Here is a 17216-nt window from a genome sequence, read left to right as displayed (position 1 = left end):
GCCCCTTGTGTGCGCAAGGTGACATGCGTGCCATCAAATAACCCCTGAACCTGGGGCATCCCGGTGATGGCGGCGAATCCTGCACCCTGGGCATCTTCGTGGATGTGGTCCAGCTCCAAGTTGATATCGTCTGCTACCCCGGCATACGGGCATCGGTGACTTCAAGGATGCACTTGTGGCTGTAGCTTGTGATATGGCACAAATCCCCGCTCGAGCCCTGATATGAACCAGTTGCATAAATGTTCAGGGCTGCAATGACCTTCATGGCCATGAGGAGCGGTGTCCGCCTCATCCAGGGGTGCCAAGTCCATGAGAATGTGACTATATCATTGTTGAGACAGAGTCTCCTTGGCACATGCTGTCAGTCATCTCCTCGAAACATCAATGATGTCTGTACACCTTTGGCCATCGCTGATGTCTCCCTCTGGGTTCCTCCTCAGCCTGATGAGCTGTCGGGTCTTCAAGGTGTGCGCTGGCCCCCTGCACGTGGGGTGCCACCTCAAACTTGTGTCGATGCTGCTGTCGCCTTCTCTGCCGTCTGGCCACTGTAGTGATATCATAGTTGTGTTGTAATTCACCGACTGACCACTAGGTGTCTCATTAGCATGTAAGTGAAGGCTGGAGTCAGGTCACCTCAGATTGACTGGGGAGCTGGAAGAGAGAGGTTGCTTGTGCATGTTAATACTGTTATCCATCTGTTTTGTGTATATTTGACCCACAGCTAATGTTAATATATCGTTTATAGCTTTAGTGCAAGTGTTCTTGTAATATAAATCTGGCCATCCGACAAGAACATTACAGCCACCTGGGTTTCCAACAGCACTACGAGGGCAGCTGCTGTGGGACCAATATAATCAGCCATATTGTTATATCTGTAAGGAATTGGAGAAGGAGCGAGACTGACAATCAGATAGGGCTTCCATCCCAGGACCCTGCCTCTCCCATCCTTACGTGTCCCACCTTCTCTGAGTGCCATCCAGTGAGCCAGTTGTGCTGGAGAACCTCACTCTGCACGCTCACTCCATGCCACATCAGGAGCCGCTAGACCCCAGACCCATGCCAGGAACGTTAGGGAGACCGTGCTGGGATACCCTCCCCAGATCCACACACTCCCCCTTTTGGGTGTGAAGATATCCCCAGCTCCTGGATGTTTGACTGTTGGCCGCTGCCTCTATGGTGCTGAAGCTTCTCGAGTTCCGTTTTTTTGAAATGCGACGCAATAATCATCGTCCAAGCACGTGTACCCACAAGAAGCCACTTGAGTAATATCTTATTGTCAAAAAATGGTCAACAGGAACAAAGATTTGAAAATCAACTACAACAGTCCACATATCACACTAACCATTAAACAACAAGGAACCATCACCGTTCCATATTGGCACCAATACAAAGCTATATCAGCTCATTTTCACCCAAAAAACCAAACACACGGTATCACTCCTCACAGGCTCCTCCACAGAAACGGAGGTTAAGCCTGAGAGAATGTATTATCATGTCCAGAATTTTATCGTGGAAATGATCTGTTCATCAATGCGTCATTTGTTGCTTGTTCCACCTATCGGTGCCATTCTCCATCCAGGGGCCACCACTGTGCAGGCCCTCCTACATGGCCCAATCTCATTGGCCCAAAATCCTGGCATCCACATATTCCACTGATGCTCAAGGTGCCGTTGGAACATTGTTGATTTCCAGCGTGTTTAACCCGTGGTGATGTGCCAGTTACAGGCAGCACTCCCCACACCAGCAACAGAAACATCAGCAATCTCCGAAAGCATTTCTTCCAACCCCGACAGCAGGTGGTCCATTTGGAACAATGTCGTGCAGCAGGTCCCGCAGCATCTTCTTGCTTCAAACTGGATTGCCTTCTGCCCCCATATGTTCCCCTGAACCCACTTGTTCCAGGACACAGATATCTTAGAAAAAATTGTCCTTCTTTCCAGCTGCAAAAAATGATGGAACAGCAGCCTCCAGGCGTCTGCAGTCCGACCGGCAGGAGCAAGCAGCAAACACAACCTGCAGCTGTGAAGTGCTCTCACAACTGACGAGGCTAATTACTTATTAGCAATAGTCTTCAGCTGTGGAGCTAGAGGCTGCGCACAGTCAAAGGGAGTTACAGTGACATTTAACATATAACCAAGAACAGGGCTCTGCCCTGGATGTTTCTGGTAGGACAGACAGGCAGCAGCTGTAGTTGCCCCTGTTATGGGTCTCCACAATAATTAAAGATGGCTTGGAGGCCTCACAGACGAAAATACCTCACTCTCTTCCCCGGCCCAGGGGTGACCCCTGACCTGGAACGCTTCAGCCCCTAACCAAGCCCAACCCCCCAGGGGGCGACTCCGCTCTCTCTCTCTTCCCCCCCCCCCCCCCCCCATGGAAATAACTACTCGCCTCCTCACTTCCTCTCGGCAGCCAATACACTAACGTCACGGTTTTAAAAAGGAGTACTAAATGACGCCCGCGTTATTCCCCACTGAGGAGCCGGTTAATTCCCAGGAGGCCGTGACGTTCAACTTGACTCTCGCTATTGAGATGGAAGTTAATGTAAATGGGAGTTAATGATATGCTCGTCATATTTGGGCAAGATCCCGGAACTCTCCATTGGGAGCGGGCCGATTAGATAGCAAACTGATCCGGACCAGGCGCAACGCGGTGGTTAGATCACGCCCATGATCTCATTTTTCTATCGGGATTTTCCTATACTCATCCAATAAACAACGTTTTCCAAACCAACCCTCTCCTCTCATAATTCCATCAACAACAGTGTAGAAGACTGAAAGGTGATCTTATTGAAACATTCTGAGGGGTCTTAACGGGGTTACCAGTCGAGAGGATGTTTCCCCTCGGGGGAATCTACAACTTGGGGGCATAGTTTAAAAATAAGGGGTCTCCCATTGAAGACTGAAATGAGGAGAATTTTGTTTTTCTGAGGGTTGTTAGTCATTGGAATTCTCTCCCCCAGGGAACAGTGGATGCTGGGTCATTGAATATATTCAAGCCCGAGTTAGATAGATTTTGATCTACAAGGAATCAAGGGTTATGGGAGACGGGCAGGAGGGTGAAGTTACGGCCACCTTCAGATCAGCCATGATCCTATTGACTGGTGGAGCAAGCTGGAGGGTCCAGATGACCTTCTGCTTCTATTTATTATGACCTTTATTCATCTTGTTTGTGGGCCTTGCATTGTGCAGATTAGCTGCTGAATTTGTGTGCATAATAACTGACTGCACCTCAAACAAATTTGGGGATGCCATGAGAATACTTCATGTTGCTTTATAAATGTAAGCATTTCTGATGAATGGTGGGGTACTTGTATTTTTGTACTTATGTACTGTGTGTTACATTTGTGTCGTTCAGCCCTTGCCTGTGAACAGCCATGAACCAATTTATCCACCTAGAACTATTAATTAATACTAGCAAAATTAATACTTTTTAAAAATAACTACTATATGTTTATTGTCTGGGTTATTGCTGTAAATCAAATTATTTCCCAACATGCACTATAAGTAGGAATATCTGTTATTACTTGCTTAAGGTGTCATAGTTTTGTTCAATTTCTTTTTCATGCTTTTAGTTTTCAATATAGTGAGTGCTTTAGAGATGTATTTTTTCTTCTTCTATTGTAATCATCTTTTCAGCAACTCCCTGGCAACAGTCTGAGATGAAGTCAATCTGTTTGCAACCTTGGTGCCACATTTGATTCTGAGATAAGCTTCCATCCTCACATTCGTGCCATTCCTAACACCACTTGTTTCCAACTCTGTAACATTGATGGACTTCACCCCATGTCAGCTGATCTGCTGAATCCTCATTTATTCTTTTGTGAACACTAGACTCGACTTATTTCAGTCCACTCCCGAATGGTTTCTCGCATTCTATCCTCAAACTTAGAAGTCATCCGAAACTTTGCTGCCTGTGTCATTGGCTCATTAAAAACTCCCATTCCCCTATCACCCTTGCGTTGCTGACCTACACCGGCACCCAGTCAATCAACATGTTGAATATGAATTTTATCCTTGCTTTCAAATCTTTCCTTGGCCTTGCCCCTCCCTATCTCTGTCATCTCCTATCCCTCAAGCCTCTGAGATATCTGCTCTCTGATTCTGACCTCTTGCGCATTCCCAATCGTACTTGCTCCCATTGGTGGTTGTGCTTTCAGCTGCCTAGGCCTCCGGCTCCGGAATTCCCTCTGAGCGCGTGTCTGCCTCTTTACCTCACGTTCCTCCTTCAAGAGACTCCTTCAAACCTGCCTCTTTGATCAAACTTTTGGTCACCTGACCTAATATCGCCTTGAGTGGCTCAGTGTCTTACTTTGCTTTATAATGCTCCTGTGAAGCATTTATGTCAGTGAGGCTATGTAAATATGTTGTTTTCAATTCAGCAGACCAAAAAGGACATAGTGCCAGATTCAATATCACAATATTGTGAGATTGTCATTTACCAACTTATACAGAAAAACTGAAAATACATATGCGATCACAGGCAGCTGGGTTACAATAGGAAGATGAAGGCTGTCTCACATTAGTCTCCGACACACCACTCGTTGACAAAGCCACCCAAAACCTGTGTGATACTTATTGATTCATCCACTGACCCTCTATGATACACAAAAATAATACAAGTGTATTCAAGCTTTGACATTTTTAAACTGTGCGATGTACATGAACTTTTTTTGCTTGGTTAGAACTTTGTTTTTCTTTAAATGGATCAGACTGTTACTCTGAACTTTTTATACGTAGCTTTTTATTTTCAACTGGTTTGCGCCAACAGTTTCATTAACAAGTCCAGGCTCGGGCTGACAAGTGGCAAGTTATATTCGTACCACGCAAGTGCCAGGCAATGACCATCTCCTACAAGAGAGGATCTAAACATTGCCCCTTAACATCCAATGGCATTACCATCGCTGAATTCCCCACAATCAACATCCTAGGGGTTACCGTTGATCAGAAACTGAACTGGACCAGCCACATTAATACTGTGGCTACCAGGGCAGGTCAAAAATGCTAGGAATCCTATGGCGAGTAGCTCACCACCTGACCCCTCCCCCACCCAAAGTCTGTCCACCATGTACAAGGCACAGGTCAGGAGTGTAATGGAATACTCTCCACTTGCCTGGATGTGTGCAGCTCTAACAACACTCGAGAGGCTCAACAGCATCCAAAACAAAGCAGGCCGCTTGTTTGCTCCCCTGCCACAAACATTCAAACCCTCCGCAACCGACTAACAGTGGCAGCCGTGTGCATCATCTACAAGACGCACTGCAGTAACTCACCAAGGTTCCTTAGACAACACCTTCCAAACTCAATGACTACTGCCACCTAGAAGGATAAGAGCAGCAAATACCTGGGAACTCCACCACATGGAGGTTCCCCTCCAAGTCACTCACCACCCTGATTTGGAAATATATCACTGTTCCTTCACTGTCGCTGGGGCAAAATCCTGGAACTCCCTCCCTAACAGCACAGTGGGCGTACCTATACCTCATGGACTGCAGCGGTTCAAGAAGGCAACTCACCACTACCTTCCGAAGGACAACTAGGGATCGGCAATAAATGCTGGCCTAACCAACGATGCCCACATCCCGTAAACTAATTTTTTTTAGAAACAAGTATAGAATAGACTCATTCTGGGGCAGCACGGTGGCACAGTGGTTAGCACTGCTGCCTCATGGCGCCGAGGACCCAGGTTCGATCCCGGCCCTGGGTCACTGTCCATGTGGCGTTTGCACATTCTCCCTGTGTCTGCGTGGGTCTCACCCCTACAATGCAAAAGATGTGCAGACTAGGTGAATTGGCCACTCTAAATTGCCCCTTAATTGGAATAAAAATAATTGGGTACTCTAAATTTATATTTTAAAAAATTGACTCATTTTGGAATGTTTTAGCATTGGATGCGAATGTGATGCCAAACAACCAATGACTAATGTTTTCCTGAATTCCAAATTCTGATTAATTTAAATATACTGTTTACAGTTTCCTTGCCTTATTAATGCAAACAGCCATTATCTGCTGGCAGTTCATAATATGAAAACCTATCAGAAAATTCCTCAATCTTGCCCCGTGAGTAGGTAGGCAGCAAATAAATCACCCTCCATGGGATTTCCCACAAAAAAAAGCATTAAAAAAGCAGCTAGTTCACAGCAAATTTGTTGATACACAATAATGTTATCTAAATTGACGCAGTAAGTAAATTAACCCAACTGTCGAGCAGGTGCAGGCAGTAGTTGAAAATCTTCAGGGACTTCATTGTCCTCCATTGTCAATGAGAGCATTTCTCTCAAGATTTGGATCTGCCTAATGATTTCAAGGTTTTTTTCCTGCTGATATAGAGATGAAAGCAATACCTGTGAGTACATCTAGCTCTGTTTTAAGCAAAATTTAGTGGTTAAAATTAATATTATTTGGGGAAATAATTCAATCATAAACTTTATTTTGAGGCAAGTACTTTAAAACATTTGGTTGCGAGTGTAGTATTCAGGTGGCAAAAACATCGATTTAAGTTATTGGGAGAGCTAAAATGTGACTGGTTATTCACTATGATTTCTGATGGATATTCGCATTGTTACTATTTCTCTAATACTGATGATTGCGACAGCAGCTTACTCTCATCCTGTTCTTCCATATCCTTCTTTCTCCAACTCCCTTTTACATGGTTACATAGTTTTTTGGGCTCAATGACTACTTGTGGAAAAATGTTGCTTGATTCGTCAACCACCCCAACACCCCATTCGCTATTCCCTCTCAACAATTTTTCTAAATTTGAACATTTGTCTTAGATGCCCCTTGACCTTCTCTGCTCTAGTGGGAAAAGTTCCATCTTTCCGAGGTGTTGTTCTTAACAATAACTGCTTGTTCCTAGGGTTGACGACCCTCCCGGAATGGCCAGGAGTCTCCTTGAATTGGCATTGGTCTCCTGGTGACCAAAGAAAGCCTTCCGGGAGATTTTAATCTACAACACACCAGTTGCAGAGGTAGCAGGCATGCAGACTGGGTTTGCCAAACCCTACCTGTTCCTGATATAATTCTGACGCATCTTTGTTCTAACTATCGTGTCAATGTACTTTGCAAAATGAGTGTTGAGAAATGTACACATGCTCCAATTATGGCCAAACCAAATATCTGACGTAAATTCAGCATGCATTTCTTATTTTTTATTCAACGCTTTGATGTCAAAGCTAAACATCATTTGTCTTTTTATGGTCTTTTCTACATTGACTTTCATGTTAAAGATCTATTCTGTGGGCAGCCCGGTGGCGCAGCCTCGCGGCGCCGAAGTCCCAGTTTCGATCCCGGCTCTGGGTCACTGTCCGTGTAGAGTTTGCACATCCTCCCCGTGTTTGCGTGGGTTTCGCCCCCACAACCCAAAAGATTGGCGGAGTAGGTGAATTGGCCACACTAAATTGCCCCTTAATTGGAAAAATGAATTGGGGACTCTAAATTTATTTAAAAATAATCTATTCTGTATCTTTCGTTTTCTTTCTCTCTCCCCATTCAGGGTGTTTCTCTTTTTTTTCCCAATTTTCTTTTTCTGTTTTGCATCACTCTGTGATAAAATGTGTCTGTCGCCTATCTGTCCTTAAGATAAACTATGTGCCAGAACAGCATCTGAGGTAGGTCGCTATCCACACCTGTAAATCGCAAAAGCAGCCATTTACTCTCCACTTTCTACCTCGAGCTGATCTCTCCAGTCCCATCTTAGGTCATTTTCATACCAAGTGGCCTCTTATCAAACACCACCTGAAAATCTCTCCTTGCAATGTGCGCATCTCTTTATGCACTCTGATTTCATGAAGCATCAGGTTAAGTTAGTCAAGCATGACCTATCCTGTTTGTGCGTTAGTATGTACTTCTGCCTGTTTTAATATACAGACCTCTTCCTTTGCAGTGTCTACTCAGGGCACCAATCCATTCTCATCCCTCCTTCAGAACTGGAGATAAATCCATCACTGTGGCTCCTTGCTGTCAGTCAGTACAAGGTTCGAGACACCTTCTGCTCATACTCCGTTATGGAACTCTGCACAAAAGGGCTCGGCTCACAAACTGAATCACTCAAGGTTAATGAAATTTATTTTTATGATTGCTAATCTTTCAATGCTGTGTTTTAATCTGCAGGTTTATTCAAACATTGGAGACCTGCTTCTAATCTTTGCCACATTGTGCACTCTTGTGGGTTATTTCTTGAAAAGCGCATAGTATAGTTGGTATAACAACCTTCAAAATAGAGAAATGTTTGTAAATCGAGTGAACTGAGGATCTGAGTAAATCAGGTTCTTATGTAAATATTAAACTGAGAAATGACCCCGTATTAAAGCTCCGGCCACATTCCAGCTGGCAGCACAATAATGCGGAACACCTGCCCAAATCATAGAAAAGGATGTTAAATTTGAGAGAGAAGGAACTCCAAGGGCTTGATTTTTATGCCCCTTCAGGATCAAGATCAGTGGAAGACAGGACTAAATATAGTGGGCAGCCAATGTGGCTTGTTTAGGTCCTATTGAGCCAGCAATTGCCAGTTTAACTGCCTGGAGGTGAGCACCTGGTGGCAGCCACTACCCCCGGCAAGCCCAGATGGTGGACAGGCTTTGGGGGGGGTCAGGAGGTAAGTTACTCGTCATAGGTCTTCTTCCTATCTGTCTGGGTGCTTAGCAGCTTCAGGCTGCCCTGTAGAGGGATTTGCCACATCCCTCTTCTCTCTCTCTTCCCCCCGCCCCCGCCCAATCCCCATTGGTGGCCTGACTGCAAAGCCATTTTTACTTTCCATTTTGGGGAGAAGGAACCTCAATTTTGAGGCATCCTTCTCCCCTACTTTCCTTTCATTGCATCCTGTTTTGCTTTTTATTATTCATTTACGGGATGTGGGCGTTGCCGGTTAGGCCAGCAATTATTGCACATCCCTGGTTGCCCTTCACAAAGTGGTGGTGAGTTGCCTTCTTGAACCGCTGCAGTCCTTGAGATGTAGGTACACCCACTGTGCTGTTAGGGAGAGAGTTCTAGGATGTTGCCCCAGTGACACTGAAGGAACGACGATAGATTTCCAAGTCAGGGTGGTGAGTGACTTGGAGGGGAACCTCCAGATGGTGGAGTTCCCAGGTATCTGCTACTCTTGTCCTTCGAGATGGCAGTGGTCGTGGGTTTGGAAGGTGTTGGCTAAGGAACCTTGGTGCATTACTGCAGTGCATCCTGTAGATGGCACACACGGCTGCCACTGTTCATCAGTGGTGGAGGGTTTGAATGTTTGTGGAAGGGGGAGAAATCAAGCTGGCTGCTTTGTCTTGGATGGTGTTGAGCTTCTTGAGTGTTGTTGGTGCTGCACTCATTCATGCAATTGGAGAGTATTCCATTACACTCCTGACTTGAACTTTGTGATGGTGGACAGGCTTTGGGGGGGTCAGGAGGTAAGTTACTCGCCATAGGGTTCCTAGCCTTTGACCTGCACTGGGAGCCACAGTATTAATGTGGTTGGTCCAGTTCCATTCCTGATGAATGGAATCCCCCCAGGATGTTGATAGTGGGGGATTCAGCGATGCTAATGCCATTGAATGTCAAGGGGCGTTGGTTAGATCCTCTCTCTTGTAGGAGATGGGCATTGCCTGACACTTGTGTGGCGTGCATGTAACTTGCCACTTGTCTTATTGGCACTCCAGCTTTGAGAGCCCACCCTCTGGCCATTAATTGGCTTGCCCGGAAAACATCACAAAGAGTTCCTTTTCCTGACACACATTTCAGCCGAACGGTGGGGTCAGAAACCTACAGGAAAATTCCTAGCCCCAAAATGTTGAAGATTCCATTACCCAGACCCCTCCCCCGGGGCCTGACGGGATATATCCAAGGATTCTATGGGAAGCAAGAGATGAAATTGCAGAGCCGTTGGCAATGATCTTTTCATGCTCACTGTCAACAGGGGTGGTACCAGGGGATTGGAGAGTGGCGAATGTCGTGCCCCTGTTCAAAAAAGGGACTAGGGATAACCCTGGGAATTACAGGCCAGTTAGTCTTACTTCGGTGGTAGGCAAAGTCATGGAAAGGGTACTGAAGGATAGGATTTCTGAGCATCTGGAAAGACACTGCTTGATTAGGGATAGTCAGCACGGATTTGTGAGGGGTAGGTCTTGCCTTACAAGTCTTATTGAATTCTTTGAGGAGGTGACCAAGCATGTGGATGAAGGTAAAGCAGTGGATGTAGTGTACATGGATTTTAGTAAGGCATTTGATAAGGTTCCCCATGGTAGGCTTCTGCAGAAAGTAAGGAGGCAAGGGATAGTGGGAAATTTGGCCAGTTGAATAACAAACTGGCTAACCGATAGAAGTCAGAGAGTGGTGGCGGATGGCAAATATTCAGCCTGGATCCCAGTTACCAGTGGCATACCGCAGGGATCAGTTCTGGGTCCTCTGCTGTTTGTGATTTTCATTAATGACTTGGATGAGGGAGTTGAAGGGTGGGTCAGTAAATTTGCAGATGATACGAAGATTGGTGGAGTTGTGGATAGTGAGGAGGGCTGTTGTCGGCTGCAAAGAGACATAGATAGGATGCAGAGCTGGGCTGAGAAGTGGCAGATGGAGTTTAACCCTGAAAAGTGTGAGGTTGTCCATTTTGGAAGGACAAATATGAATGCAGAATATAGGGTTAACGGTAGAGTTCTTGGCAATGTGGAGGAGCAGAGAGATCTTGGGGTCTATGTTCATACATCTTAGAAAGTTGCCACTCAAGTGGATAGAGCTGTGAAGAAGGCCTATGGTGTGCTAGCGTTCATTAACAGAGGGATTGAATTTAAGAGCCGTGAGGTGATGATGCAGCTGTACAAAACTTTGGTAAGGCCACATTTGGAGTACTGTGTACAGTTCTGGTCACCTCATTTTAGGAAGGATGTGGAAGCTTTGGAAAAGGTGCAATGGAGATTTACCAGGATGTTGCCTGGAATGGAGAGTGGGTCTTACGAGGAAAGGTTGAGGGTGCTAGGCCTTTTCTCATTAGAACGGAGAAGGACGAGGGGTGACTTGATAGAGGTTTATAAGATGATCAAAGGAATAGATAGAGTAGACAGTCAGAGGCTTTTCCCCCGGGTGGAACAAACCATTACAAGGGGACATAAATTTAAGGTGAAAGGTGGAAGATATAGGAGGGATATCAGAGGTAGGTTCTTTACCCAGAGAGTAGTGGGGGCATGAAATACACTGCCTGTGGAAGTAGTTGAGTCGGAAACATTAGGGACCTTCAAGCAGCTATTGGATAGGTACATGGATTACGGTAAAATGATATAGTGTAGATTTATTTGTTCTTAAGGGCAGCACGGTAGCATTGTGGATAGCACAATTGCTTCACAGCTCCAGGGCCCCAGGTTCGATTCCGTCTTGGGTCACTGTCTGTGCGGAGTCTGCACATCCTCCCCGTGTCTGCGTGGGTTTCCTCCGGGTGCTCCGGTTTCCTCCCACAGTCCAAAGATGTGCAGGTTAGGTGATTTGGCCATGATAAATTGCCCTTAGTGTCCAAAATTGCCCTTAGTGTTGGGTGGAGGTGCTGACTTTGGGTAGGGTGTTCTTTCCAAGAGCCGGTGCAGACTCAGTGGGCCGAATGGCCTCCTTCTGCACTGTAAATTCAGTGATAATCTATGATTAATCTAGGACAAAGGTTCGGCACAACATCGTTCTGTGCTGTATTTTTCTATGTTCTAATGTTCTATCACTGGAACCCAGAGTATGCTGTGCACATGCTGGAAGCCAGCATAATGGCCTACTCAGCTGTGCACGTGGCAGGGTGTGCTTGGAAGTTCTGGGCAGCATTGCAGCCTAGATAGCCACCATTTAGAACAGCCCCATTGATCACTGCATCATCCTTATGGAAGTGTGGCGGGCACCAAAACACTGCTACGAACCCAGGCACAAGAGCAAACCTTGTAGTTTGGGTTACAAGCTGGATGCTCGAGTTACTGAAAATTCACCAATGGTCAGTTACAGAAGATTCCATTCCACCAGTCTTACTCTGGTGGAGCAGATACCCAGGGGGTGCAGAGCTAATTTTATATTCAACCATGTCCTGTCAGTGTACAAATTTGTTGATTTTATTTTTGTTTGCCAAAAGCCAGAAATGCTCTTTAAACTACTGATATTGTTGTCGTTCTATCAAAAAGACTCACTATTGCAATTTTTGAATTTTAATTAGCTCGACCTGCTTAAATGGTGAAGCCTAATGAAACAATTTGAGGAGGGGAAGTGGAGAATAGATTTAAAGGAATTTATTGGCTAAGATACATAAGAAAGCTAGAAGAACCGGTCAATTATTTAACCTTTTCAAACCCCTGACAGTGTTGGACTTCAGTTTCTTCACTTGCTGTTTTTTTGGAACGGCTTTAAAAAAAAAACGATGGTCAAAACCCACATCAAATTATTCATTATTATTCTAAATCCATTATATTTTACAGGAATATATATTTATGGTAAGATTTCCTGCGGTAACATTTTCCAAACATGAAAAAGTCCAAAGATGTGCAGCCGAGGTGGATTGGCCATGCTAAATTGCCCCTAGTGTCCAAAAAATGGCATTGTACATTCTATACAATTCTATGAAATTCAAGTACATTTTAGTCTTGGCTTCCAATAACGGCTATGCATAATTTTTACCTGTGAACTCGCCACAGGCCAGCCTGTAAATGCCTGTGCTATGCTGGATTGTTGTTCAGTTTCTCGCCATTTCTGGTGTATTAGGGATGGACAGTAAATGTTGATCTTGCCGGTGATTTCCACAACCAAGGAACAAATAAGAAAAAAATAAAATTCCCACTGTTGGAGGGCAGGTGTATGTTGGAATGGCTGCAAATATTTGACCCCGTTGATAGGGTGACATTTACGTGCTAAATTACAATATCTGTGGCCGTGTTGTTGGAAATAGCAAGATTGCCAAATTCCGCAGAAGATCAATAAACATTTATGGCCAATTTTTCACCCTGACCGTTAACATTTTTTCCATGGTCAAATGTTTTTGTTTGCTTTATCGTTTGCCAATTTGTTGTGTTTTCTGCCTTTAGACAAGAGGATTGGATCTATCTCGAGTACGAACCTGTGTTGTTGTTGCCGAAGAACGCCCTCGAATAGCGCTCACCCAGTCTTTTTCTAAGTTATTTAAGGATCTGAATCTTAACCCACGAGCAGTTAGTACATCATTTGGCTGCAGAGTGAATCTTGCTATTTGCCTTCAGGTAGGAATTTGCACACTCTGTGAATATGCTTGTCTATATTACTGTTGTAACGTAAGTGTAGAAGTGATGGGCTCCTTTTTCTGTTTGTAACTAATTGGCAACCTTTATAGATCTTTTAAGTTTTATTTTGTTTTCTTTTATGACATGCAGCAATTGCTTTATGCTTGCTGGGAAAATTCCATTTTTAAACGCATGAAATTTAAACAGTTACAAATTCATGATTTCACTACTGCAGCCTCTCCCGTCTTTTCATTTGACACAGATGTTATCGTTTGTAAACATTTGTTGAAAGGAGGTTGACAGAGTTGTTTTCTAGTGTATTGAAGACAGATAGTTCAGCACATTGGATTTGTATAATAAAGGACAATAGATCTGGGACGAGATTCTCCGACCCCCCCCCCCGCTGGGTTAGAGAATCACCGGGGGCTGGCGTGAATCCCGCCCCTGCCGGTTGCCGAATTCTCCGGCACCGGATATTCGGCGGGGGCGGGATATCCCCCCCCCCCCCAGCGATTCTCCGGCCCGGAGGGGCCGAAGTCCCGCCGCTGGAATGCCTGTCCTACCGGCGTGGATTAAACCACCTCTCTTACCGGCGGGACAAGGCGGCGCGGGCAGGGTCCTGGGGGGGCACGGGGCGATCTGGCCCCGGGGGGTGCCCCCACGGTGGCCTGGCCCATGATCGGGGACACCGATCCGCGGGCGGGCCTGTGCCGTGGGGGTACTCTTTTCCTTCCACCTTCGCCATGGTCTCCACCATGGCGGAAGCGGAAGAGACCCCCTCCACTGCGCACGCGCGGGGATGCCGTGAGCGGCCGCTGACGCTCCCGCGCATGCGCCGCCTGGCAAAGTCAGTTTTGCGCCAGCTGGCGGGGCACCAAAGGCCCTTCCCGCCAGCTGGCGGGGCGGAAATCAGTCCGGCGCGGGCCTAGCCCCTCAAGGTTAGGGCTCGGCCGCTCAAGATGCGGAGGATTCCGCACCTTTGTGGCGGCGCGATGCCGGACTGATTCGCGCCGTTTTTGGCGCCGGTCGGCGGACATCGCGCCGATTGTGGAGAATTCCACCCCAGATGTCAGTCAGGAACTCTCCTGTTTACAGTCTGCAAGCATTTTAAAATGCTTCTAGTTTGTCTGAAACTATTTCGATACAATTAAAGGTTAGCTCTCAGTTCCTTTGTAACACATCAATAGAAGCAGTAACTTGTGCAAAGGGCAGGCATTTTGTGACTTCTTGATATACAGGGATGACCAATCAATTTAATTGAAATGGAAAATTAATCTAGGATCTGTTCGGAAACCCCTTTTTGTTTTTTTTGGTGAGACTGGTTTCACTGCAAATGAAAAAGAACATGGCAAACATGTTTTGTGATGGCAGGGGTGTGAAATTTATGCATTGCCTTCAAGTTTGAATCTGACGTTCCCTGTAGTTGTTCAAGTGCATTATTAACCAACAAATGATCATCACATAGTTTCAATCATTGTTCCACATATGGAAAAATTATTTGTGTGAAATATGGATCATAAGTTGGGAGCTTCATGCAAATCAGGTTAAAGGAATATTGGAGTTTTGAGGTGTTTGACATCGCAGTCAGTAGATGGCAGGTTGATTTCCTGAAGTGATATTATGCATCCAAATTATTACTTGGCAATCCTTCGGAACATGAGAGATTTCACTCAGTGGCAAAATTTCCTATTTCACTCAGTGGCAAAATCTATTTACAAATGTAGTTTTATTTCCAACTGATGTATTTACAATTCTGTTCCCTGAAGGACACTATGGGGGTGATTCTCCGAGCCCTGCGCCGGACTGGAGAATCGCCGGCAATGCGATTCTCCGAGGTGCGGAGAATCGCCGCCATTTGCGCCAGCGCGTTTGGCACGGCGCCGGCCGCTGGAATCTGCGGGGCCGTCGATTCTCCGGCCCGGATGGGCCGAGCGGCCGTGCGGATACGCCGATCGGCGGGCCACCCTCTCCCCTGCCGGGCCTACTTCCCTGCGCGGCCGGCCCCTGAACACCGACGCCATGTTGAGTCGGGGCCGGCGCGCTAAAGAAGTCCCTCACGCATGCGCGGGTTGGCGCGGCGCCCATTTGGTGGCGGGAAAGGAGGCTGGTGAGGCGTGAACCGCTCCAGCGCCGTGCTGGCCCCCTGTGGGGGACAGAATAGGTCATACCTGGGCCCGGTTCGCGCCGTCATGAAATGCGACGGCGTTCAGGACGGTGCGAACACTTGGGCTCCATTTAGGAGAATCGCCCCCTATAAATCTACTCTTCAGCAAATTAAAATAATCTAGTTATTCTTGTAATGATGTTTATATTTACCAATTTACCGTGGCAGCACGGTAACATAGTGGTTAGCACTATGGCTTCACAGCGCCAGGGTCCCAGGTTCGATTCCCGGCTTGAGTCACTGTCTGTGCGGAGTCTACACGTTCTCCCCGTGTTTGCGTGGGTTTCCTCCAGGTGCTCCGGTTTCCTCCCACAAGTCCTAGAAAGACGGGCTGTTCGGTAATTTGGACATTCTGAATTCTCCCTCTGTGTACCCGAACAGGCCCCGGACTGTGGCAACTAGGGGATTTTCACATGAACATATTTTTAAAAAATCATCTTCAGTTCTTTCCAAGGAAGGGATTTTTTTATCAGCTTTCATACTGGCTCAGATTTGGTAGCTAGCAACAAGTGAACAGCACTTGCCATTTGTTGTTCCTACCCTTGCACACAGACCTTGGGCTGAATTATACGAGGCACCATATTTCAATCCTCCTTGTTAAGAAGCCTGAGGGAGCCCGCCAAGGGAGCACCAGCTGCCCCTCAGCCATATAATGGCCAATTGGCCGTGAATAGGCTTTTTTAAATTACTCTTTCATGGGATGTTGACATTGTTGCCTAGGCCAGCATTTATTCCTATTTCTAACTGTTTTTAAAAAATAAATTAAGGGGTAATTTAGCGTGGCCAATCCACCTAACCTGCACAGCTTTGGGTTGTGGGGGTGAGACCCACGCAGACATGGGGAGAATGTGCAAACTCCACACAGGCAGTGACCTGGGGCCGTGATCGAACCTTGATCCTCAGCACCGTGAGGCAGCAGTGCTAAGCACTGCCCCCACCGTGCCGCTCTTCCTATGTCCTAACTGCTTTTGGGCAGATGGTGGTATGCCAATTTCTTGAACTGCTGCAATCCATGTCATGCGGGGACACCCACAGTGCTGTTCAGGAGGGAGTTCCAGGGTTTTCACCCAGTGACAGCGAAAGAATGACAATATATTTCCAAGTCAGGAATGGTGAGTGATTGGAGGGGAACTTGCAGGTGGGGATGATACTGCTGTCCTTGTCCTTCGAGGTGGTACAGCTCACAGGTTTGGAAGGTGGTGCCTAAGAAGCCTCGGTGAGTTGTTGCCGAGCATCTTGTAGATGATACACATTGATACCAATGTGCGTTAGAAGTGGAGGAAGAGGGGGGTGTCATGCCAGGCGGTGGTGGAGCTGTAACCTGGTACAGGGGGTGGTGGTGTGACGAGTGGGGATGGGAAGAGACGTCTACACGAGTGCAGGGGGGTGGGATAGAGGGGGACTGATGTGCACACGTGCCTCCTGTCCAGCAAGCCCGGGGCTCCGTGGCCACGGGCCGGGAATGCCAGTGTTCATCCCACCTTCCCTCTCGACCCCAGGATGCCCCGCTGCGCCCGTCCAGCGGCAGTGTGGCACGCCGGCAGAGGAGCGCGAAAACCGCTTTTAAAAAGGAAACAAAATGTATACTTTAAATTATGTCTGCATAATCTGTTTCAGCTGACATCTATTATTACTTAATATCCTTTGTTTTAAAAGAATATTTTGTTACACGTTTAAAAGTAGTGGAGGAAGTAAATGTTTAAGGTGGTAGATTGGGTGCCACTCAAGTGAACTGTTTTGTCCTGGATGGTGTCGAGCTTCTTGAGTGCTGTTGGAGCTGCACTCAGCCAGGCAAATGGAAAGTTTTCCATTGCAGTCCTGTCTTCTTTTTTGTAAATGGTGGTCAGGCTTGGGGGAATCAGG

The 17216-nt window shown here is 46.5% G+C and overlaps 1 protein-coding gene across 7 annotated transcripts in view; it reads left to right on the top strand.

The window, feature by feature from the left end:
• The window catches only part of LOC140424813 (disco-interacting protein 2 homolog C), an 803805-nt gene that overhangs the window by 683201 nt on the left and 103388 nt on the right, over positions 1–17216 (top strand). For all 7 annotated transcript variants that reach the window (XM_072508262.1, XM_072508265.1, XM_072508267.1 and 4 more), the window contains 2 exons: positions 7885–8053; positions 13019–13189. In XM_072508262.1, coding sequence (XP_072364363.1) covers positions 7885–8053; positions 13019–13189 — 340 coding nt within the window. The remainder of the gene's footprint in view (positions 1–7884; positions 8054–13018; positions 13190–17216) is intronic.

This window comes from Scyliorhinus torazame, chromosome 6 (genome assembly GCF_047496885.1).
Source record: "Scyliorhinus torazame isolate Kashiwa2021f chromosome 6, sScyTor2.1, whole genome shotgun sequence".
Lineage (NCBI taxonomy): Eukaryota > Metazoa > Chordata > Chondrichthyes > Carcharhiniformes > Scyliorhinidae > Scyliorhinus > Scyliorhinus torazame.
Note: the sequence above shows the minus strand (reverse complement) of the source record. Positions and strands in the feature narration are given on the sequence as shown.